The sequence below is a fragment of the Diospyros lotus genome, chromosome 2 (genome assembly GCF_014633365.1).
Source record: "Diospyros lotus cultivar Yz01 chromosome 2, ASM1463336v1, whole genome shotgun sequence".
NCBI classification, from domain to species: Eukaryota; Viridiplantae; Streptophyta; class Magnoliopsida; order Ericales; family Ebenaceae; genus Diospyros; species Diospyros lotus.
In genome coordinates this window covers 16100517-16126788 of record NC_068339.1, presented here as the reverse complement: position 1 = coordinate 16126788, position 26272 = coordinate 16100517, and the positions used below count along the sequence as shown (strand labels likewise).

The 26272-nt window shown below is 35.7% G+C and overlaps 1 protein-coding gene across 3 annotated transcripts in view; it reads left to right on the top strand.

Annotated features, from left to right (window-relative positions):
* Window positions 1-2085: 2085 nt before the first annotated feature.
* LOC127795184 (galacturonokinase) overlaps window positions 2086-26272 on the top strand; it is a 104775-nt gene continuing 80588 nt past the window's right edge. For all 3 annotated transcript variants that reach the window (XM_052326699.1, XM_052326698.1, XM_052326700.1), the window contains exons 1-4: window positions 2086-2244; window positions 4478-4591; window positions 4958-5029; window positions 25707-25750. In XM_052326699.1, coding sequence (XP_052182659.1) covers window positions 2158-2244; window positions 4478-4591; window positions 4958-5029; window positions 25707-25750 — 317 coding nt within the window. In that variant the 5' untranslated portion in view covers window positions 2086-2157. The remainder of the gene's footprint in view (window positions 2245-4477; window positions 4592-4957; window positions 5030-25706; window positions 25751-26272) is intronic.

The window sequence follows — 26272 nt, the reverse complement described above, 5'->3', positions numbered from 1 at the left end:
GGTAACTAAACTTCAATTCATTTTAAAATGATAACAAAACTTTAAAATATTTTGTAATATGGTCACTAAAGTGATTTTTGGATAATTTCTCACCAAAATTGCTGACATGGCAATGGTCACATAATCGTCACGTCAGCAATTTCGGCTAGGAACCATAAAAAAATCACTTTAGTGACCACATTGTAAAATATTTTAAAGTTTTGTTATCATTTTGCAAGAATTTGAAGTTTAGTAACCAAATTAAAAAGAAAGCCAAAATCTTGTAACATTTGGTGTGATTTACCCGCCAACAACCATATGCTCAAGTTTAAAAAATAAATAAATTATTAAATAACTCAAAAATAAAACTTTCCTTAGTTTGGTAATATAATGGATAATTATATAACAATAATAGTCAAATAAAACATAATGAAACCAAACAACCACACACAAAAATTCAAAGATTTAACGCAAAAAATCTCGAAACAAACCCTAACCAAAATTCACTATCAAGAATTAACATGCAAAAGAAATCATATCCAATATGATCTCAGAATAATTAAATAATAATTTCTTATAACTCCATAGTAAATATAAAAAAACTAAGATAACTAGTCAAAAAATAATATTATCACATAAATTTAAATAGAAACCTCCAATAAATAAATCCATCATATAGAACATTGCTTATAATAACTGAAACAATTATCCAAAATCTTAACCATGGTTGGCTTAAGAATATTTGTGGTCTTAAGCAATAGTTATGTTGTGACACTTTAACAATATAAATAAATATTAAAAATTATTTAATTTGTTTTCTTGATTTTTGAGATGCAAAATCACTAATTAAATTTTTGTATTAAAGTTTAGAAAAAAAATCCTTTTCAATTGACAATATAATCAATTTACTTAATATTTATTGTGACATATTGATATAGTTAAACATAAATAAGATTTTATTAATTCTAATTAAAAAGACTTTTTTCTATTGAAATGCAGTAACATAAATGGTTAATAGTATTTTATAAACTATCAGTGTATTTAAAAAATAATTTACCTTTTTTGTAATAAAATTTAACATCATAAGTAGTGTGTTTTATTTTTATGGTTATAATTTATTTTAAAACTTTTAATTCTAAAAAAAATCAAAACCATCAATATCCCATAGCATCATTGTTGTCAAACTCGTATGAATTTATAAGTTATGTAACTTTAAACGAGTAAACTTGTTTATAAATTCAAATTTTGTTAAAATTAAAATTGACTTGCGATTCAATATTATAAACTCGATTGGTTAAACTCGTAGACTCGGTTGGTAAACTTGATAAACTTTGAAATTTATATTATATATAAATTAATATTTAAAACTTTTATTATGAATGAATGATGACAAACGAAGGACTTAATGTTTAGAAATTTTATATTATTTAGTTTTTTTTAAATCAATTGATGAAATTATTTTAGAATAACTACATACATGTATTTTATTCATAAAGAATATAGTTGTAAATTGTAATAATCATATTATTAAACAATATTAATTATTTTTATATAAATTATATCATTCTGAATATATATTTACATACAGTAAATGATATTTTTAATTATTTATAAAATCTTACAATTTTACTATTCGATTTTATAAACCATTCTTTAATTCCACTTAAAATCTCAATTTTATTAATCTTAGAGAACATGTCATGTTTTAGAACACTATTAATTATCTAGTATTAATTATCCGTGAATTTGAGGAATTATGGGCCTCACTGTTTAAATGAAACAATAAAATAAATAAAAGTTGAACTCAAATAAAAAACTATGAATTTAGACATAGGTTAGCAAGATTAATTTCCAAACAAGCAAAACATGAGAATTAAAATTCATCCTTCCATCCAACTTGGCAACCAACACAAAGCAAAAGTTAATTCCACCACCAACTCAATCTCTAAACTATTTAGATAATTATAAACTTATCAGAATAATATATAAATCATCTATCTATCAATGAAAACTTAATAAAAAAATTCAGCCTTGTTTTTTTAGATAAATTGCCCTTAAAAGACAAATTAGGTGAACATTTATAATTGGTGGACTCGCTAACCGCTATTTCATTTAATTTCTTTAAGTTTACTCTAAAGAAGGGGGTTATCATTTGGATATTTGGGGGAAGCTGTGAGAATGCCCAGTTCTAGCGAGCCATTCGATTCGCAGTTCGGAGATCATTCCAAGAAGATGGACGAGTTGTCTTGGCCTTCCAAGACTCAGGTAACTAGATCTCGATCCACAGCTGAGATTCTTCTGCCAATGTGGTTGATCGTTCGCATTTTACTCGCGCTGAATCTTCTTCCTTCAATGAGCGATGCTGTTATCTGATTTCAGCTTTCCAATCGTTTATTTCAATAGTAATGCCTATCATCTATTGCTGTTTGTACGTTAAAATCCTTGTTTTTTTCTTTCCAAATTCGATACTGGATTTATATTCCCTCTTTCCCTCTCTCTCTCTCTCTCTCTATATATATATATATATATATTTACATTTATATCTTCAGCACCCTAAAGTTTCGCTTTTGGAGGGCCTGGTTGTTGTGGCGCCACTTGTTGCGTATACGTCACAGACTGATTCAAAAAGAATATCAAATAAAGCAACGAATATTGAAACAAAGAAATGCTATACGAATGAATGTCAACATTTGATGTTCCAGCAGCTCTCCATCATACCAAACAAACTTATCCTTGCTAGTTAATAATTGCCCTATGCAAAATGAATTTACCTTATCTGAATGGCAGAACAGGAAAAAGGAAAAGAAATGCACAGTGTAAGCTTTTAGTGGAAGAGAAAAGATGAATAGAGGATTTTCATTATAGTAATCTAAAGTGTATACAGCAGATAATATTTATATACAAACTTTCGTCCTATACATAAGCTATTTTGAAATCAAAAACAATATCACAATGTAACTGTTGGCTTTGAATATCAGTTGCAATCTCCTCTGTTTTGACTGAGTAATCTTGGTTCCGTGATTGTAGTTGCGGCGTTAGGATTAGATTGGACTGTATCGCTAATACACAGACATGCAGAAGAGTTATGTTGGTGGTTGTTGAGTTTCAAATGATTATGTTGGTATTAATTACCATTACACTCAAAACATGATTTGAACCTATCTGAATTAGAAAAAGGATCGCCAAAAGAGTTCTAGCATTATTTCTCGGAGATTACTCTAAAGTTGGTATGGTCAGAAATATCAATAACCATTAACAAAGCCATAGGGTAAATTGTCACAAGGACTCAAAACCTAAGTACCATTCCTGTCAAACTAAATTAAACATTGCAACTTGGAGCAATGTTTTTGTTTGTTGTTTTTGCGTTTATCTCTAATATTGCTGTCCTATAGAAAAGATACCACTTTCTTTTCATTCATCCGGTGAGGCATTTTTGCAATCTCTATTTAAACAACAGCAAATCAAAATTGAATCACATTGATTGCGCTTAGTTAGGATAAGTTGCAGTTAGTGATGAATTTGCAATGTTCATATCTTATGAAAGTGAAATAATGAATTGGCCAATCTTCGGTGTCTCACATTCATTTAGAATTTACTAAAGTAAAAAATTGGAATCTAACTTTTTTCTTCTTTTCTAGTCACTTTGTTAATAGCTCCAAAAAAGAAATTAGAAAAATGAGGAAGAGAAGGTGAAGGCCCATGGTAGTTGAAGGCCGAAAATGAAATTTACCTGGTCACATCAGCTTGTATCCAGACATACTAATATAGAGAAGGAACCAAGGTAATGCTTGATGTCTTAGAGATACTGAGCAAAAGCAAACCATCTACATATATCGAGTGCACAAAATACTCCAATACACAGAATAGACTTGTAATGCTCGGTGACAGATGGAGAGGTTGAGTGTGAAGATTGACTAGGATGAAGACTGTAAAAGAGCACGGATGACTCAAGACTGGCAGTGGCTGAAGTTACTTATCCCCCCGCTTGCGTTTACTGATTTATTGCTTGAAATACTTGCAGTTTATAAATGTGGAACTTTGGGGAATTTGGAGAGCTGAAATGTGAAAGGCCTTTTCACTATTTGAAATTCATCAAACTGACCTATCACTTCTAGTAATAGTATGGATAAATGAGTAGTTGTGTGTATATATGTATGGAAAGCCTATAAGATTCCATGGTGTTTGTGATGGTATTTCTTTGCTGGCCCGTCAGATTCTGTACTCTGGATCGGTTTATTTAGTGGTGTGATGTTTATTTCCTAACAGCATGCATCTTTTTTGTTCTAACTATTATCTTTGTGAGTTTCTATTCTGATGATTTGAGCTTCTTAATGGTCACTTGTTTTTGCCATGTATAAATACTACTGTGCCGATCGTATGTCTATCATTGTGCATTCTAAAATTTCTGCTGTACTAGATTTATACATATACAGAACATATATATTTTACATATGCAGAATATGTATATTTTACATTTGTATATATTATATCTTTTCAGTTTGATGAAATAAGAAAGATGGTGGCTGAAATGGCTGGAAGAGGTACTGAGGATGTCAAGGTTGTTGTATCCCCTTATAGGATTTGTCCGTTGGGAGCGCATATTGATCATCAGGTGTGGTTTCTACTCCTTTTAGATCTTAATTACATACTGCAATAATTTATGTTCTTATATTGTTTGCTTAGTATTACCTTATTTAGTACTTAGTTTCAGTTTTCAGAATCTAATCATGTCTCTTTTGGGATTCAAAACGTCTTGACATTCCTTGTTTGCTTTTTTTTTTTTTTTTGGAATTTATTTTTTGGGGTAAATGGGGCAATGTCGTATGAAAGTTCACTGGTATGCTTTCTTGTTCTGCCAACAGTGGGTTTTATCTATTGAACTTTTCTGGCTTGAGCTGGCTACATGATACTGGTATCTGGAAAATTGTAAATTCACAATCCAAGAACTTAAAGTAATTTTTCCTGTCATTCTTTTCAGGGTGGAACTGTATCTGCTATGACCATTAATAGGGGGATACTTTTGGGGTTTGTTCCTTCAGGTGACTCTCAGGTATGACGTTTTCCAAAATAGCTCCTCCTTAAAACTTTAGCGTTGACATATCAGAAACTTCCTCCCAATCTAATGTAATTCACATAGCATTTATTATGGACAGAACATATTCACCTAAATAAGAAAAGAAAGTTAAAAAGAGTTGTGAGAAAATAATTATGAGGAAAAACCTAAGAAACTAGTCTCTCTTAGCTTGTTATTTATAATAAGTATAATGGGCCTTAAATCTATGGGCTTAATCTAATTACAAAAATAAAGCACACATATAATAACTATAATATATACTAATAATTCTAACACTCCCCCTCAAGTTGGAGCATAGATATCATATGCACCAAGCTTGTTACAAATATATTCCACTCGAGCACCTTTTAAAGATTTGGTGAAGACATCTGCAAATTGATCATTAGAATTAACAAACTCTGTAATAATAACACCTTCAACTAGCTTTTCTCTAACAAGGTGACAGTCGATTTCAATATACTTAGTCCGCTCATGGAACACTGGATTAGAAGTAATGTGTAAGGCAGCCTGATTATCACAAATAAGCTTCATAGGAGACACTTCACAAAACTTGAGTTCCTGCAGAAGTTGTTTAAGCCAGATGAGCTCACAAGTTTCATTAGCCATAGCCCGATACTCTGCCTCTGCACTGGATCTGGCTACTACATTATGTTTCTTACTTTTCCAATAAACTAGATTTCCTCCCACAAGAACACAATACCCAGAAGTTGACCGATGATCAGAAGGAGATCCTGCCCAATCTGCATCTGCATAACAACAAATATCTGTGTGTCCCTTATCCTCATAAAGCAGCCCTTTACCTGGCGCTCTTTTGATATATCTTAGAATCCGGATAACAGTATCCTTGTGAGAATCACATGGAGAACTAAGGAATTGGCTAACTACACTCACAGCAAAAGCAATGTCAGGACGAGTGACTGTGAGATTGTTCAACTTGCCTACCAGTCTCCTATACCTTCCAAGGTCTGAATAAATCTCCCCCTGTCCCGGCAAGAGTCGGATATTCGGATCCATTGGGGTGTTAACTGGTTTGCAATTCACCATACCAGTTTCTTCTAAGATGTCAAGTGCATACTTCATCTGAGAAATTGAGATACCATCTCCTAATTGAGCAACTTCAATACCCAAGAAATACCGAAGTCGGCCTAGGTCTTTGGTCTGAAAGTGTTGATGTAGATGTTCCTTCAGCTTCTGTATTCCAACCTGATCACTCCCTGTGACAACAATGTCATCTACGTAAACAACAAGGAAGATACATAAGGAAGCAGAATGGCGATAGAAAACCGAATGATCAGCCTCACTTCGAGTGAGACCAAAGACTTGAACTATAGTGCTGAACCAGCCAAACCACACCCGTGGAGATTGTTTCAGACTATAGAGAGACTTCTTGATTTTGCAGACTACATTGGACTCCACATGAGCAACGAAACCAGGTGGTTGTTCCATATATACCTCTTCTTGCAAATCACCATGAAGAAATGCATTTTTAATATCAAGCTGATAGAGTGGCCAATGACGCGTAGCAGCCAGAGAGAGAAAGAGGCGAACAAAGGCCATTTTCGCAACATAGAGAGAAAGTATCGCTGTAATCCAACCCATAGATCTGTGTAAAGCCTTTGGCAACTAAGCGGGTCTTAAGACGTTCCACCTGGTCATCAGGACCCACTTTGGCAGTGAATACCCAACGGCAACCAACAAAAGTCTTTCCTGGTGGTAAAGACACCAAATCCCAAGTACCATTTGAATGTAAGGCGTCAATCTCAGCTAACATAGCCTGATGCCAACCAGGATGGGACAGAGCTTCATTTGTGGTTTTAGGAATAGAAACAAAGGAAAGGCTCGAAACAAATGCACTATAAGAAGGAGACAAACGGTCATAGCATAAAAAGTTATTAATAGGATGGGGATTATGAGTAGACCGTGTACCTTTGCAAAGAGCAATAGGGAGATTGTCAAGCTCAGGATCCGGGGCAGGAGGGACCGCAGATGGAGAGAGCGAGTCAAGAGAATCCGGGGCAGGAGGGACCGCAGATGGGCTAGAGGAATGCTGGCGCCGGTAGCGAGGTGAGGACGACAGTGATATGTAAGAAGTGGAGGAGCCGTGGTAGGTGGACCAGAAAACGGTAGGGTATGACGGCTAGGGTTTCTAAATGCTGGAAAAAAAATACACAGCGGGGCTAGGGTTTTTTTTCCTCATCGGTGGCTCTGATACCATGTGAGAAAATAATTATGAGGAAAAACCTAAGAGACTAGTCTCTTTTAGCTTGTTATTTATAATAAGTATAATGGGGGCCTTAAAGCTATGGGCTTAATCTAATTATAAAAATAAAACACACATATAATAACTATAATATATACTAATAATTTTAACAAGAGTCTCACTAAACGTTATGAAAAATATTATTTAATCAAAATTCAATATAAGGGTACAAAGACTTGGATAATCATTTCCAAAGTTACATAAATGAAAGAAATCTCATTCCTTTGATAGGAAATTAGGAGCCTTTCCTCCCAATCTACTCATTATTCATTGTTTTCTTTATCTTTTGGTTATTTTATTTCTCATTCTCATTTTTTAAAAAAATTGGTTGATCAATTATTAGCTTTAGAAATTATTTTTTAATTTGTTTTGGTTTTTGTAGTGAGGCATGTATGGTGTAGAAAGGCGCAAGTTAGTGTTTGACCATATGCTATTGAATATGTTATTCATACCTGAATTTACATAGATACCTTCAGAATTATATACAACTATACCTTATTTACTAATACTCCCCTTCAAGTTGGAGCATAAATATTATATGCACTAAGATTTTTACAAATATAATTTACTCTAGGGCCTCCGAGGGATTTGGTAAACATGTTAGCTAGTTGATCATTTGAGATAACAAAGGTAATAGGCTATATCTCTCCTTGGTTAACAAAGGTAGTAGCCGATCATTTCGATCTATCTAAGACTCGAATTTTGATTTGATTATTTGGAACATATTTGTAGAAGGAATTAATGTCGAGTAGTTTGATTTACAAGTGTAATTAGTTATGTTGTTGTTGTATTTAGAAGGCTGTGTTAGTTAAGTTGTTAATACAGTTGCCGTAAGTTGTAATAGTTTGTTAGTAAGGATAGCTGGTGTATATATATATCCAGCTATGCCTTATGTCTTCATTCAATCAATTCACTCTACTGAAGTTCATTTTCTGACTTCTTTGTCATGACCCAAGATTCCATAGAAGGGCATTATAGTAATAGACTTATAAAGTTGTTAGAAGATATTTTGTAATACTGTTATAGCACATGGATGCTGTTATTTTTGTTAGAGGAAGCCTATAAAAGGCTGTTGGTAGGGGAAGGGAAAAGGCATGTTGAATGATAATTGAAATTTCAATTTCTCTCTCTACAATTTCTCTCTCTTTCCCCCCTCCCCTCTCTCTCGTTCCTTCTCTCCCTAATTCTATTCAATCTCCCTCTTCAATTCTTCTCTATTTCTTCCCCAAAATTCCTTCCAATTACTTCTAGGACCCTAGCTAAACCCTAGGGTCATGAGAGCATCGTTCCTCGGCGGTTTTTCTTGTTGATTAATGTCGACGGGAATTGATAGCTGCTGTCCAACGCAAGGAGGATTGGTTATCGGATTGTGAAGACGACTACGGAAACCAGAAGCAGCGGGGGAATTAATCAAACAATTGAGTCGATCAATGACAGTAGGTGTGAACGTTAGGTGGAGTGAACTAAATTCAACGAATTCGGTTCCAGTTGGTTCGACGGAGGAGTGGCTCTCGGCTTGAAAAATTCGGAAGTGTTGTTCGATCAAGGAAGGCGACCTCGGTTGTGGAAGAAAAGCGGAAGGTTCGACTATTGAGTTTCGGAGCAGCAGGTTGATTCACTACTATTTTTCGAGTCGCTGCAGTCGTTGAATCTCAGCAAACTCACACAGAGCTTGAGCAATCTTGAATCCGCTGTAATCTTGTGTGGAGAGCGATTAGTGCGAGAGGCTGACGGCGCGCGGCTAAGACCCCAATCTTGTCCGGAATTGAAGGCGAGCAAGCCAGGAGGATTCACGATTGGAGCTCGTGGACGGTGATTGGGTGGCAACCGGTGCAAGGAGGAATTGGACTTGGATTGATTGAGTAGCGATTCTAGGTGAGGCGAGCACGAATCAATCAGTTGTTGTTGGTGCTGCTGCTTTGATTGGTCGACCATTCCGACCCAGACGGTGAGGAGCAAATCTAAGAGTTTTGTTATCAATGCGTAAGATTCAAATTGTGAAGGCGTGCGATTGAGGCTAGTCCAGCTTCTTGGGCGATTGATGATGAATGGAAATTTCGATCTAGTAGCAAAGCAAATCCGACCAATTCTCAAGGAGTTACGCGATTGAGGCAGCGGGGCTTGAGGCGATTCAGGTGGTTTGGTGAATTCAACAGAATTGGTAGTCCTAACCATTGACCAAGTGACTTTTAGGAACGAATCAGGTTGAGCGCTTGAATTTTGGAAGCAACGGCCGAATAAAGGCAATCGCATGTGGGATCCGAGGTATTAGCAGTTTAGTGGGTGCCACAATTTGGACTGGGGAGTGTTGCGATGCAGTGGGTTGGACTCGGGAGTGGGTGTAGTGATTGAACTGGCAGTGAATTTTGGTGATTTTGGAATCAGAAGAGATTGCAAATTGTGCTGGGAGCCCTGGACGGTGATTGGGCAGTAGCTGTTCTTTGGTTGCGATTTTGATTTGAGTGTAAGGCAAGGAAATCAGTTTCCATAGTTAAGGTCCAGGTTGAGGAGGATTGAAGGCGACTTGGCCTGGCTGGTCCGACGGTGTTTTTGGCAACTCCGGTGAATTGATTGAGCAGTGAATTCTGGAGTCCAATGAGTCAATGGAACTGGAAGTTCCGACAACTACTCATCGATCACTTTTTGAAGGTTACGGAGATTGAGCTTGGGCTGAAAGCTGAGGTCGAACGTGGAAGAAAAAGCAGATTCGAGCTCAGCCGATTTCAGTGGTGAAGCCGACAGTCAGTGTTTGAATTTCTGCAGGCGTAATAGGAGGTGATTCCAATCGAATTCTAGGTTGCTAGTAAGGTAAACAAAGGGTAATTTCAACTTTGAATTCTAGTTAACTTTGTTTGAATGGGAGAGGCAAAGAAGAGCAGTATGTTTATAGCTCCTTGGTCTTCAAAGTATGCTGATTGTGAAAAATCAGCTAAGGGAAGTAAGGCACACATGAAACAAATGGGGTCTCAATTGCAGCCGAATGATGTTGCTTTTTCAGTGGTTAATTTTCATGCAAAAGGGCAGCCTCAATTGCAGCCGAAAGATGCTGCATTTTCAATGGAATGTCCTGCTCGTGAAGCCTTGGGAAGTAGCGCACGAAGGAGTCCAATGGAGTCTCAATTGCAGCAGAAGAATGCTTCATTTTCAGCTGAAATGGAGCCTCAATGGCAGCCAAAGGAGGCTGCATTTTCAGTTGGCAGCAATAGGGACAAAGGAACAAGCAATGGGATTCATGAAGAGTGCAAGGAATTCGGTCGAATGTTCTGCGAGAAGTTGCAAGAGTTTGCAATGATACTATCTAAGGAGTATCATTACAGTTTTTTCGCCGAATACTTTGATGACTATCATGGAAGTTTTAACAAGGAGGAGTTTCTTAAAATGGAGAAGCTGAAGGAGAAGACAAGAAGGTGGGAAACTGATTCATCGTTGACTTCCAAGTATGTGCTTGGGTATTTGGAATTAGGCAGCAATATCAAGAAGGATGTTGGCAGCATCAAAGATGATATTGGTGATGGATTACATCCTTCAAAGGGAATCTGTAATGAATAGATTGATAAGGCAGCCAATGTAGAGGGATCATCTGATATTGCTGAAAAAGAAGTCCAAATAGAGAGGAATTGCAGCCTACAAAAGGGAAAAAAAGTTGCTGAATTACTTGCATGGAATCCGGAGATCATAATTGAAACTGCAGTCATCAATAAGGATGTTCTAGGTGATAATCGAGGAGGTCCAAACCAAGAAATGATTGGGGAAGTCAATCAGAAAACAATACTGATGGGAGCTAGCAAGAAATTGGGAGACTTGGACATGAATTCGGCTACAGCTGCTTTGCAACTAGCTCTGCAACAATGGAAGGAGCTAATACCTCATTAGAATTGGCTGTTAAAAAATGAAGGATTATTGAAGGAAGAGGAATTAAGTTAATGAGTCATACCATGAAACTCTGGGAGAGAGTAATAGAGCAGAGGCTCAGAAAGGAAACAAAGGTGTCAGAAAATCAGTTTGGTTTCATGCCTGGTAGGTCAACAATGGAAGCTATATATTTACTGAGGCGTCTAATGGAAAGGTATTGAGATCATCAGAAGGACCTACATATGGTGTTTATAGATCTAGAAAAGGCCTATGATAGGGTCCCTAGAGAAGTATTATGGAGGGTTTTAGAGAAGAAAGGAGTCAAAATAGCCTATATACAAGCCCTTAAGGACATGTATCATGGTGTAGAGACAAGGGTCAGAACATGCGGAGGGGATACTGAACCATTTACAACTACAATAGGACTGCATCAAGGTTCTGCACTAAGTCCATACTTATTTGCCCTAGTAATTGATGAACTCACTAAATATATTTAGACAGATGTGCCATGGTGTATGCTATTTGCAGACGACATAGTGTTGGTGGATGAAACAAAAGAAGGAGTGAACACTAAGCTTGAGTTGTGGAGAAACAATTTAGAATCTAAGGGATTTAAAATAAGTAGAAAGAAAACAGAATATATGGAATGCAAATTTAGTAAAAATGCAAGAGTGGATGATGTTATAATAAAATTAGAAGACCAAATCTTACAAAGAAAAGACCATTTTCGATATTTGGGATCAGTGATTCAAAAAGATGGAGAAATCCACGAGGATGTCGCACATAGAATTAAGGCAAGTTGGCTAAAATGGAGAAATGCATCGGGGGTGTTATGTGATGGTAAAATCCCATTAAAATTGAAAGGAAAATTTTATAGGACAGCTATAAGACCAGTCTTGCTGTATGGCTCAGAATGTTGGGCAGTCAAATACCAGCATGAGCAAAAGACGAGTGTAGCGGAGATGAGGATGTTAAGATGGATGTGTAGACATACAAGAAAGGATAAAATTAGAAATGAAGTTATTCGTAATAAAGTAGGAGTAGTGTCAATAGAGGAGAAGATGAGAGAGACTAGACTAAGATGGTTTGGTCATGTGAGAAGGAGAGTAAGAGACGCTCCTGTGAGGAGAGTTGATGAAATGGAATAATTAGTCACAAAAAGAGGTAGAGATAGATCCAAGAAGACTTTGGGAGAGACATTAAAATTTGATATAAAATATATAGATCTAAATAAGGATATGACAAAAGACAGAAATACATGGAAGTCTAGAATTCATGTAGCCGACCCCACATAGTGGGATAAAAGCTGGATATGTTGTTGTTGTGTTGTATTGAAGGAAGAGGAAGCGGAGGATTTAGTTAATAAGAAAGCTATAAATCGTGTGGGAAAAGATGGAAAGGATGAAGTGCATATGGAAGCCGCTGAGAAATCATTGGCAAGGATTAAGGTGGATATTGCTGAAACAGAGCAAGGCCATGGGATGAATGGGAATAGAGTAGAGGTTGCTATGGTGGTAGGTATGTCATCCTTTCTCGTATTGGATGGGGGGATTGAGTGTAATTGGACAGCCATTGCAGGACTTGGGTGCATCGGACTTGAACTTGATAAAGATTCTTCTGTTGGAGTCTTGCGCCAACTTAGTCTTGGAATTAATCTTGCGAACCTACAAACGAAGAAGAAGAAGCCTAGAAGAAGAAAGAGGAAAAGAGGCATGAATGGGATTGAGAAAGCTGGAATTGGTTAATAGCAGTGACCAATTGTTGAAGTTCTTGGGGACAAGAACTCTCTCAAGGGGAGGGGAATTGTCATGACCCAAGATTCCATAGAAGGGCATTATAGTAATAGACTTAGCAAGTTGTTAGGAGATATTTTGTAATGCTGTTACAGCACATGGATGCTGTTATTTTTGTTAGAGGAAACCTATAAAAGGCTGTTGGTAGGGGAAGGGAAAAGGCATGTTGAATGATAATTGAAATTTCAATTCTCTCTCTATAATTTCTCTCTCTTTCCCTCTCTCTCTCTCTCTCGTTCCTTCTCTCCCTAATTCTATTCAATCTCCCTCTTCAATTCTTCTCTATTTCTCCCCAAAATTCCTTCCAATTACTTCTAAGACCCTAGCTAAACCCTAGGGTCATGACATTCTTCTTCTCGTTTCTATGTGTTTCTTTCTATGTTACATCTTGAAGCCCTAACTTTACATGGTATCAGAGCCATTGACTAGCGTCCATGGCTACTAATCATGAATCTAGTTCTTCTTCCTTGCCTTGTCGTTCCTCCTCTCTATCATCGGAATCGTAGTCCAATTTCTCCTCGATTGCAAAGGCCTTTAACTTCATTCCAATGAAGCTAGACATCAACAATTATCTCTTTTGGAAGGTGCAAATTTTGGTGACAGTTAGGATGTTCAATTTGTTATCGTTCATTAACAAGTCTCCACCACCATTGAAATATATTCTAGATCTTGCATGCGATGGATATGATTTGCCGATAGTTAATCTTGCCTACACCAATTGGATCCGATCAGATCAATTGTTGCTAGGATGGCTCTTTTCCACGATGGATAAGGAAGTACTAGCACAGGTGATTCGTTGTGAATCATCTGCGGAGGTATGACTTTCACTTGAAAATCTCTATTCGCAGCAAATGGTAGCAAAGTCTTTTCAGTTGAAGCAACAATTACGATCGATTAAGAAGGATTATTTTTCTATCAATGAGTATATTCTGAAAATCAAAACTATGGACCATGCACTAGCTGCCATTGGTGAACCCCTAAGTGACAAAGATTTATTGTTAGCTATTCTAAATGGCCCTGATCATAATTATGAGACCGTGGTTAGTCTCATAACATATCAGATGGATGATATAAATTTGAAGAAAGTTCAGTATTTGCTATTAATGCATGAGCAACGTTTAGCAGCCAAGAATTTATCTGTTTCGTCGGTTAATTTTGATTCTGCTTCTTCCTCATCTATGAATGTCAATGTTGCTTCATATTGGTCTAGAAATGGTAATGGATTTGGTAATAATTGAGGAGGATTTATGTCTCGTGGAGGTAATTACCTAAATAGAGGAGGAAGAAGTTGTGGTAGGTTTGGTGGTAGAAGAATATACTGTCAATTTTGTGGAAAACCTGGTCATTTTGTAGACAAATGTTATCATCGGTTTGATAGGAATTTTCAACAAGTTCCTAATCAGAATTTTGGTAGAGGTGGTTCTCTTATGCAGTTTGATCCATGAGTATATCTTGCTGGTCCAAATGAGTCTAATGAAGCTTTTATGGCTGAAGTAGGGTCTATGTCAGGTACTCATTGTGGCCTTTTGCCTCAGTCTCCTGATGCTTAATCTCAGACCTCCTATCATGGCAACTCTCCTTGGTTTGTTGATTCTGGAGCAACCAACCACATCACAACCAATCTTAACAATCTGTCACTTCACTCTCCATACACTGGTGCTAATAAAGTTGCCATTGGTGATGGTAAGAAGTTGTCTATTTCTAATGTTGGTATCAATCAATTATCCACTCCAATCAGTCCAAATTCTTTCATTTCCTTACCTAATGTTCTTCATGTTCCTAATATGAAGAAGAGTCTCATTAGTGTCTCTCAGCTCACTAAAGATAATAATGTTGTTGCTAAGTTTAATTCTGATTCCTGTTTGGTTAAGGACAAAGACTCCGGACTGGTACTACTTCAAGGAACTCTTAAAGATGGCCTTTATCAGTTGATGCCAGCATTTACTCATGCTGTCAAGCCTAAACAACCTACAAATTTTGCTGCTCCTGTTTCTGTTTCTTCTAATAAATGTAAAAGACAGAATCTGCTTTCTTCATATCTGTCCTCTAGTGTAAATGTAGCCCACACAAACAATGTATGGCAAGAATGGCATGCCAAATTAGGGCATTTGTCATCTCTTGTACTGCAGTCTATTCTAAATAAAATTCATGTTTCTTGTTCAAAGCCTGATGTTTCCTTATGTGAGTCTTGTAAAGTTGGAAAATTACATCAGCTTCCTTTTGTTAATTGTTCAATTATAGCGAAGAAACCTTTGGAATTAGTCTACTCTGATTTGTGGGGTCCTTCTCCTATTATTTCCACTGAGGGGTACAAATATTACATAATCTTTGTTGATGCTCACACTAGATTCACATGGCTATACCCATTGAAACTCAAATTTGATGCCTTAGCCACTTTTGTAATCTTTCACAAATTTGCTGAGTTACAATACAACTCCAAACTTAAAGCTTTCCAAACTGATAATGGTGGAGAATTTAAAGCCTTTTTACCTTATCTTCAAAGCTGTGGTATTCAACCTCATTTTACATGTCCTCGTACATATCAACAAAATGGTGTTGTTGAAAGAAAACATAGACATGTAGCTGAGATGGGCCTCACATTATTAGCTCATGTTCATATGCCATTGAAGTTTTTGGGTAGAGGCCTTCCAAATAGCTGTCTACACCATTAACCTTTTACCTTCTTTACCATTACAATTTCATTGTCTGTTTGAACTATTTTACCACAAACAGCCTAACTATATGCAACTACAACCCTTTGGATGTATTTGTTTTCCCTATCTTAGACCCTATAACAAGCATAAATTTGATTTCCATTCCACTAAATGTGTATTTCTTGGTTATAGCCATGTACAAGCTGGGTATAAATGTTTGCATCCCTCGGGTAGGATCTATGTCTCTAGACATGTTTAATTCAATCTAGATGAATATCCCTATCCACTTTTGTTTTCACCTTCTTTTTGTTCTTCCTCTCAAAATTAGTTTGTTTTCCCTGGTCCTTTTACTACTATTTTTCATTCTCTTCCTACTTTTTCTTCTAATTCCTCATCTCCTCAAGTAACATTGTCCCTGCTCCTATCTTGTCTTCTTCTATCTCTGCTGGTCTTGATTCTTCTTCTAGTCATCCTTTAGAGCCTAATTTGGATCAGCAGCCTTGTCAATCTGTTCAACACTCTTTACTTATATCTAGGGTTGCTCCATCTCCTTCAATTCATCCTATGATCACTTGATCCAAAGCTAAACAGCTTACTGTCACCTCTCCTCATGGCCTAGTGAGTACCCTAGAAACTAGTTTAGTCCATGAAGCGCTCTTAGATACTCATTGGCATAAGGCCATGGCAGAAGAGTTTTCCATATTGCAACATACTCACACATGGGATCTTGTTTCTTTTTCTTCTGATATGAACATCATTGGCTGCAAGTAGGTGTTTAGAATCAAATATAATTTTGATGGGTTGATTCTTAAGTACAAGGCCCAATTGGTAGCCAAGGGTTTTCTCCAAACTCCTGGTTTACTATGCTGAGACATTTAGTCTTATTAAGGCTCCTACCATTCGAGTTTTATTTTCCTTGGCTATCACTTTTGGTTGGGACATTCAACAAGTAGATGTTAACAATGATTTTCTTAATGGAGACTTAGTTGAAGAAGTTTATATATCACAGCTTGAGGGCTTTGAAAATTCTCAGTTTCCTTCTCATGTTTGTAAATTGAAAAAGTCATTATATGGCCTTAAACAAGCTCCTTGAGCTTGGTACACAAAGTTGAGAACATCATTGCAGAATTGGGGGTTTATAAGGGTTGTTTCTGATGCATCTCTGTTTATTAAAAGGACTGCTAAGTATGTTCTATTCATATTGGTGTATGTTGATGATATATTTGTTACAGGTTTCGATCCTATAGCTCTTCGAGCTTGCATTCAAGATTTGGACACACATTTTGCACTCAAAACCTTAGGATCTGTCAACTACTTTCTAGGTTTTGAGGCATTTAGAGATGCTAATGGTATATATCTCACTCAATCAAAGTATGCCTTAGATCTACTGAAAAAGACAGCCATGCAAGATTGCAAACCCTGTGTTTCCCCTATGAACTTGGGAGTGTCATTGACTGATGAGGGTGATTCATTTTCTAATCCTTCTCTTCATCAAACTATCATTGGATCTCTTCAATATTTGACGTACACTCGGCCAAGATATAGCCTTTGTGGCGAACAAGTTTAGTCAGTTCTTGTCTTCTCCCAAATTGCAACATTGGCTAGCTTGCAAACGGTTGCTACAGTATCTTAAGGGAACTATCGGTTTGGGACTGCTGTTTGCTCCTACTTCTAGAGATTTATCCTTAACAATTTATATGGATGCTGACCATGCTGGTTGCAAAATTACTAGGCGCTCTCCTAGTGGGTTGTGTGTTTTTCTTGGTCAGAATTTATTGGTTACGAAAGCAATCTGTAGTGGCCAGGTCTGTTGGAGAGGCTGAGTATCGAGCAGTGGCACAAGGAGTGATTGAAATATTGTGGCTCAAGTCATTGTTTTTTGAGATAGGATATCCTTGTGGTCATGTTCTTATTATATGGCGTGATAACCTAATAGCCAAAAGTATAGCAAAAAATCCAGTGTTTCATTCTCATACCAAGTACACTGAGATAGATGTGCACTTTGTTCGTGAGAAGATAGGGAATGGAGAGTTTGAAATCAGATATGTTCCTACACTTCATCAGATTGCTGATATTTTTACCAAGGGTTTGTCGAGGGACAGATTTTCTTTCTTGTGTGATAAGTTGGGATTAAAATTGTCACCTATGCACGCATTATTAACTACATCATCAGTTGATCCTAAACTCAAGTCTTCTACCTCTGCCAGGGAGTCTACTTTGAGGGGGAATGTAGAAGGAAATTAATGTCGGGTAGTTTGATTTACAAGTGTAATTAGTTTTGCTGTTGTGTTTCTATTGTATTTAGCAGGCTGTGTTAGTTAAGTTGTTAATACAGTTGTCGTAAGTTGTAATAGTTTGTTAAGGATAGCTGGTGTATATATATATCCAGCTATGTCTTATTTCTTCATTCAATCAATTAACTCTACCGAAGTTCATTTTCTGACTTCTTCTTCTCATTTCTTTGTGTTTCTTTCTGTGTTACATCTTGAAGCCCTAACTTTACAATATTAACTATTAGATATTTAATTTATGCATAATATATGTTTATATAATCTATTTTATCTATTTAATTTATGCATAATATGTATTTATATAATCTATTACATATAAGAACTATATGTTATATATTTATTTTATCATATAATACATTATATATTTAAATTTAAATGGTTTCAGATCCTAATTGGGTCAGAACTGGCAGATCCATATTTGAATATTTTAATTTTAAACAGTTTTGGATCCTAATAGGGTTGGAATTGGCAGATCCATATTCGAACTGCTTATGATATATGTAAAATTGGATCCTGATTTGAGTAATCAAATGCATGTTTAGTACTAGAGCCTGTTAAATCGATCCAAACTGGGTCGGATCCAGGTTTGAACTTAGTCTGCTTATAGGCCTAGTGAATACCCAAAAAGATGCGTTTGACAAACCTGAAGAGAGTTTATCTTAGCCTGTATAAAACAAGCACACCCAAAGATATGAGGAAGAGAGTAAACAGGATGATGAGGAAATAAAATAGAATGTGGTGTGTGGTATTGTAGCACTGATGAGGGCATATGGTTAATCAGATAAAAGGAAGTGAGAACATTAGTTCAAAAATAAAATGGAACATGAACATGAAGCAAAAAGTATGCGCCAATTCAACCAAATGGCAATTTTTATGTTCAACGGCCCCATATTGTCGTGGAGTATGAGAACATGATGATTGATGCAAAATACCCTAGGATAACATAAAAGAAGAAAAGAGGCAGAAAAATGTTTGCTAGCATTATCATTTCACGAAATCCGAATAGGCGTACCAAATTGTGTATGAATCTCAGAACAAAAAGATATAAAGATGGAAAACAACTCTGAATGATCTTTCATTAAAAATAATCAATGAAAGTAACAAAATACTGGAATCCCAAAGTTGAACTGACATGACTCGGACCCCATGCATGAGAATGAAGGGGACTCAACCCTGTTAGCAAACTGACTCAACCAAAAAAAGAAGTACAAACATGTTTACCCAATTGATGAGACTCACAATCCAAAGAATGTAACCTAGGAACCATCTTCTAAAGTTTGAATAGATTAGGATGTCCAAGTGGCCATGAACGAGAGCAGGAGAATCTGTGGTAGTGCAAAGAACTGGTTATCTGGTGGAATGAGGTGCTAAAGCCCCCATGACTCACGCCCTGTATTGATCGTCTGCCCTATAATTTTGATCTCGCACACCAACAAAATCACCAATAAAAGTGATGGAACAAGTAAGGGTGTGCGTTAGTTGACTAATGGAGCTACATTAAAAGGACAACCAGGCATATAGAGAACAGAGGATAAGGGTAACAAAGGAAGAGGTTTGGCAAAACCAAGACCCTTAGCAAATGGATTTGGAACAATCTGTTGAAGTAATAATAGGGAGAGACTCAGAGTGTGCCCTATTAGTAAAAAGAGAGCTATTACCACAGGTATGATTATAAACAACAGAATCAAGAATCCATGGCCCAAGAGAGGTAGACTGGGAAACACAAACATTAGAATTTCTAGTATGAGCTACAGTGGCAACAAAAGATGAAGGCTGCTTGGCTACCTGAAACTGTAGAAACTCCTTATAATCAGCATTGGATAAGGAAATTGTTCCAGAGGATTGCCTACCTGATAAGTCGGTAGTGAGATCAGATCCATCGTCTGACCCAAAAAACTGACCCAACCTGAGCAATGTTAACAATGGTATGGAGGTTTGCCATGAAGAGAGTGGCAATGATCTTTTGTGGCCAAGGTGATCACAGTAAGTACTATGAGCAGGAATCATGCCCTCTACCAGTGCGGTTACCCCCAGGACCTCCTCTACCACTAGTGTGGGAGGGGCTAATATCGAGTGATCAGTGAGAACAGACTCAACTGGGGTAGTGAAGAATGAGGACACTTGCAACAGTCAAGAGAAGACATCATTGAAGGAATTGTCATACTAGTGAAAATCTGTCGATGAATAGGCTCAAGATCTGACTAAATTGCTGATAGTGTAAGGACCATAAAAAAGTCCTGCTGAATTTGTTGTTTATCAACAATAGGAGGAGTTGTCATACAAAGTTGAGCATCAATTTTGTTCCACAAAGCCTAATCATCAGTAAGAGTGTCATCAGACTTTTTAGTTACTCTTCTTGACCTTGTCCCATAATCCATAATTTAATAGAAGCAGATCAAGACAGAAAATTTGTAGCCCCAGTAAATTTTTCCATGGTGATAGCAGGGGTCTTGAAAAATATTAGTTGAAACATGGAGCAGTAACAACACTACAGGTACCCTTAGCTGTAGACATGATTTCAGAGAGCTTTGACTGGGGGATACTGCAAAACCAAAAATAACAAAGAAAAGAACTAAAATGGCAACCAGGGATACTGGAACTAATCTGTGCAATACCACAACCAAAGATGACATCATAAGCCCTAAGATGAAATTGCAAGCCCTAGTGCCACCTGATTTGTTTTTTTAGCAGCAGTGGTAGAAGAGACAGCTTTGATGCAGTTGAGCTAGCTTTGGTGGGTAGAACATGATGAAGGCAACAGCGAGTATCTCGATACTGGGGTAAATTGCCTTTAGGCCCCCTTGTGATTTGGGCTATTTGCAAGAAGACCCATGTGATTTTAAAATGTCTCTGAAGGTCCATATGGTTTATCTTTTTTGCACTAACACCACCATCATTACATACGATGTTATTAAATCCTTATTAAATTAAATTAAGTTAATTAACTCGTAATTAAGTTAAATTAAATTAATTTAACCAAAAAAATATAAAAAATAGAAAAACACTGATTCTTCATCTTCATAGCCAGCGATGGGTTCCAGACTCATTACATAAATCAAATTGCTCTCCTCCTCATCTTCTTCCGTCCTCTCTCTCTAATTACATAAAAATAAAAGATAAAAAAGAATAAAAAATCATCTTAAAAAAAAAACTGTTAAATACACTAATATGGAAACTCAATCCTATCTTATTTATCCTAAACAATACTTGGAAAAAAAATTGCTAATTAAGAGGAAATCAAATTTAACAAAATAGAGAAACAATGACAAGATTTCTTATAGACATATCAAGCAAATTGAGCACAGAAAAATGATGGATATATGATTCAACATATCAAAGTGATCAAACATAGGCAAACAAAAAACCCATAAGGCTATAGTGAACAACCAACAATAGAAACTTCACAACTTTAGGGTATTAATCACAGACCTTTTGAATTTATGAAATGAAATCCAGAAGAATAACTCAACCACCAATTGCCAAATTCAAAGCAACAAAAGAAAGGGCATAATTCAACATCAGTAATGAATCAATGAGTTAGGTCTTACTCTTTACCTTATAATGTACTTTCTTATTTCCCATCAATGGACTAGTGAGCTAGGTCTTACTCTTTACAAGTAATGGAAACTCAGGTGACAAACAAAGAAACTCACCCATTGCTAATGGGTTCTAGATCCACGGATCCATCTCTGTTGGATTCCTTAACCCATCGACATTGAGAGAGAGAAGATGAACAATTTTTGTTCTTCAATTATTTTTTATTATGTAATTAATGAGTGATTAGGAATAAATTTAACCTAGGCTCCCTTTGTTTGGACGCAAAACATTTTATATTAGAAAATAATTTTCAATGTAAAATTTTTTACACATTTTTTTTTATCTTATTTTGTCTTGTTTGTTTGCTTTGTAAAATATTTTCCAAAAATTAGTTATATGTATGTATAACACGTAGGTTTGAATCATGAATGTATATGTGTATGCGTGCATGCATGTGTGTCTATACGTAATACCCAAATAGTAATAGTAATAATAGGGGGGGGGGGTGCATGATCATAGCTAGCAAATTTTATTAGGTGGAGTCATGAGGGGGTCAAAGGGAATATGAGACATTTGTGTAAAAAGAAAATACAAAACTTGCTTGTGATCGAACAAAAGATTGCCTGATTATAGTAACATTAAGGGGAGATATATATATCTATATATATAGCTACACCAATAAATAAATTTAAGTCCCAAGTTTGAAATACTTGAGAGGAAAAGACAAAAGAGATATGAGTACAAGAAGTACAAAAGCAATGTGATAAGGAGGAAAAAAAAAAGAAATGTAAAGAAAAATTCCAAGAAGTAGACTCACGGGGAAAGACCATGTGAATTTATCCTCCACCACTCCAAAAAAAAAAAGAGGACAAAACACTTTTAGTGCAGCTTTTAGAATGAACATTTCACCACTATGAATGGGAGTTTTGACTTGAGAGGCCAATTGGAACGAGAAGTAAAGAAAGTGCTCAACCCTTTATGAGTTTACATGTGTTTATTTGTTTGTTTACTCTTTTGTTATGAGTTCTCCCGCTTTCTCTCTCTCTCTCTTCTATATATATATATATCTTTTGTATATAATTATTTGAAAGTCTTCTAGCTGGTGTCTTTAGGGTGTGATAGGTGGGTTGTTACCTGGAAATTCTAAGCAAAACAAACGAGGTGAGTTTTTATATAAACCTTGTAAGGTAACAATTTAACATATGTAAAATAATCAAGCTTATACCCAAATGTGTCATGGTGTGGAGGAGATTTAATAGCAAATTTATTACCCTTTTAAGGTAGTAGATCACCCCCAAAGTGTGTTTGTATTCATATGTGCATACCATAACACAAAAGTAGAGATCTTACAAATTTGCATTGATACCATAGAAACTTTGGTGTTGCATCACAATGATTTATCATTATTATTATTTTTTTATATATATACAGAGAACTCATAACAAAAGAGTAAACAAACAAATAAACACATGTAACACTTACAAAGGGATTGAGTACTTTCTTTACCTCCCATTCCAATTGGCCCTTTCTAAGTCAAAACTCCTATTTATAGTGGTGAAATGTTCCTTCTAGAAGCTGCATTAAATGTGTTTTGTCCTTTTCTTGGAGTGGTGCAGGATAAATTCACCACATGGCCTTTCCTTGTGTGCTTCCTTCTTGGAATTTTTCTACTTTTATATTTCTTTTTTTCCTCTTTATCACATTGCTTTTGTACTTTCTGCACTCACATCTATTTTGTCTTTTTCCTCAAGTATTTCAAACTTGTGACTTAGATTTATTTATTGGCCTAGCATTATATATATATTTCCCCTTAATGTCACTATCATCAGGTACTCTTTTGTCCCATCACAAGCAAGTTTTTCCTTTTCTTTTTATACAAATGTCTCAAATTCCCTTTGACCCCCTCATGACTCCACTTGATAAAATTTTGCTAGTTATGGTCATGATAAAAATCCTCCACACCATGACACGTTTGGTGTAAGCTCAATTGTTTTTATACATGTTAATTGTTATCTTACTGGATTTATATAAAACTTCACCTTGTTTGTTTTGCTTATAACAAGTAACGTCACACCCTAGTGACAACAGCTAGCAGACTTTCAAAGAGTTATATACAAAAGACATATATATATATTCTCATGTCCCATGTGTAGTATAGTAGTAAGTGCTGTTACATCTTGTAATAATTTTGTGTATCATATCAAATAGTTTCATTACTTCTCTTCCTTTGAGAAGTTCCAATTTTTAAGCACAAGTTTTCATTGACATATCATGTATGTATGTATATCTGTGTGTGTATGTATATATATGTGTGTGTATGTACATGTATGCATATGTTTCTATACAGGTGTGTGCATGTGTATGTATACATTAAGTGTATATGGCTGTATGTATGTATATTTATTATGTGTATGTGTATGCATATATAAGTATGTATTTATATATTTACATGTGATATGTATATACATATTGTGTATATATGTATTTGTTTATAGATATGCACATATGCATATATGTAAAGATGTTTTGAAGGAAGAAAAAAACAGTTTATTAGCTTTGGCATAAATAGGAAAATGACTTATGGATTTTGAATTGGTAAGTTATTTTACTTCTTACTTTCATTATAAAATATTTTCCTATCCTTTTTGTCAACCAAACACCAAAAAATAGGAGCCTTAATTTGATTTTAATTAACGCCTTCTATGCCATATGGAGGGGTGCCCGAACAAAAAAAAAAAAAAAAACCACAGCGACATCTAGAAATATATTTAAACCACATGGGGTCTTTGTGCAAATGGTTCATTCCGTTGGGGGTTTGGGAGCAATTTACCCTTAATTTAACTTAAGGATTTAATTAACTTAATTTAATTTAATGAGTGTTTAATTAATGTCGCTTGTAGCAGAGGGGGTGTTCGAGTAAAGATAAACCACGAGAACCTTCAGAGGCATTTTTAAACTAGATGGGGTTTTTGTGTAAGTGGCCCAATTTCATTTTTATGAAATTCACCAAAATTTTAAGTTCATGTACTTAATTCACCACAAAAAAAATTTATTTACGAAATTGACTAAAGCCTGTAAGGCCATCTCCAACGGAGATGGCAAAACGAAAAAATCGGTGGATTTTGCCGTTTTGCCGTCTCCAATGGGACGGCAAAACTAGATGCTAAAATGGCGTCCTGAACAGTGGGACGCCATATTTGGCGTCCCACTGTTCACCCACGGCATTTTACCATTTTTTATTTTATTCCCAAATTGCCCCCCTCCCTCCAATGTGGAAAAATGTTATTCCTATTATGTCCCCTCTTAAATTTGTTTTAGTATGTATAATTATTCATTTTGACCTTAATTTGTGTATTTAATTTGACCATTATTTTTAACAATATAATAAATTAAAATTAAATAAAAAGATTATAATTATTTAACAAGATAAAATAAATGTAAATATGTATAATTTTTTTTTACATATTTAATTTGCAATTGCGTAAATAATTAAGTAATTTTTTGAAATAAATTAATTGTTATGAATTAAAGAAATAAGAAAATAGAAATAACACTATTGATTTGGTGTAACTTTTGGTGTAATGGGTTGGAGATGTCTTGATAGGATAGTGTGAAAGTTGCACCATTTTAGTGCAAAAGTTGCACCATTTTGAAGTTTTGGGTTGGAGATGGTCTAAGTTCCCGTGCCAAAAGTGATATTTTGCCTTTTCTTTTCTTTTTTTTGGTTGTAGTGCCTCTAATACCATGTTGAAAGGCTAAGTCAATGTTTGACTATATGGTATTGAACATTTTAATGCACATGAAAATACATGAGTACATGAATTTACATAAATACCCTCATACTAATACAAATATACAATTATATACAGTTGTATACTAAAATATGGTAAGCTTACTTGAAGAACTATGCTTTTCTGGCCTAGCTTACCAGCTTCATTATTTTATTACTTATCCTGTTTGAAATTCTGGTAGCATTAGTTCTTTCTGCTCATAAGGGAAGTGGATGCTCTTATTAAGGAAGTATAAGCAGTTGATTGTGCTTGCTGCCATGAATTAAAATCCCCTTTTTCTCTTTCAATGTACAAAAAGCTTCCCCTTCCTAACTCTCTTTCCCTTTAGCGTTGCACAGTCCTATAAAGTTCATCCTGTATTCTCTGAAAATTAGCCTGCAAATGAGAATTTGGCAACTTCTTTTTTCTTTGATTATCTTATCAGCTATACATCCTTTTTCTGATTTATAAGTGGAATGTGAACTCTTTTTTGCAGGTTCTACTACATTCAGGACAGTTTAAAGGAGAAGTTAGGTTCAGGTGAGAACCACATCAATCAGACTTCCATAGTTTGTTGTTTCCTCTGTCTTGCAGCAACAAAGCTTGGTAATGCAGTTTTCATGTGTGTGTGTGTGTGTGTGTTTTTTTTTTCTAAATTTTTCTTCATATGTTTTTTAGGGTCTAGATTTTTGTCTACATGTTGCAACTGTATTTTGCTTCTTACTTTTCCAAGAGATCATATTCCCACTAATGAGAGCATGATACCCAGAAGTTGAGTGCCTATCTGAATGAGAGCTTGCCCCATTTGCATCTGTACGGGCAACAAATTGAGATTCCCTCTATTGGTATATAATAAACCTTTGAAGGAAATATCCAAAAACTGGCTGAAAACACTCACAATAAAGGAAATATCAGGTTGAGTTATTGCAAGATAGTTCAGTTTTCCAACGAGTCTCCAATATCTACCCTAGATATGATAATGCTTGCCCATGTCTTGGTAGAAGTTTGACATTGGGATCCATTCGAGTATCAACAGGTTTGGAGACCAACATTCCAGTTTCT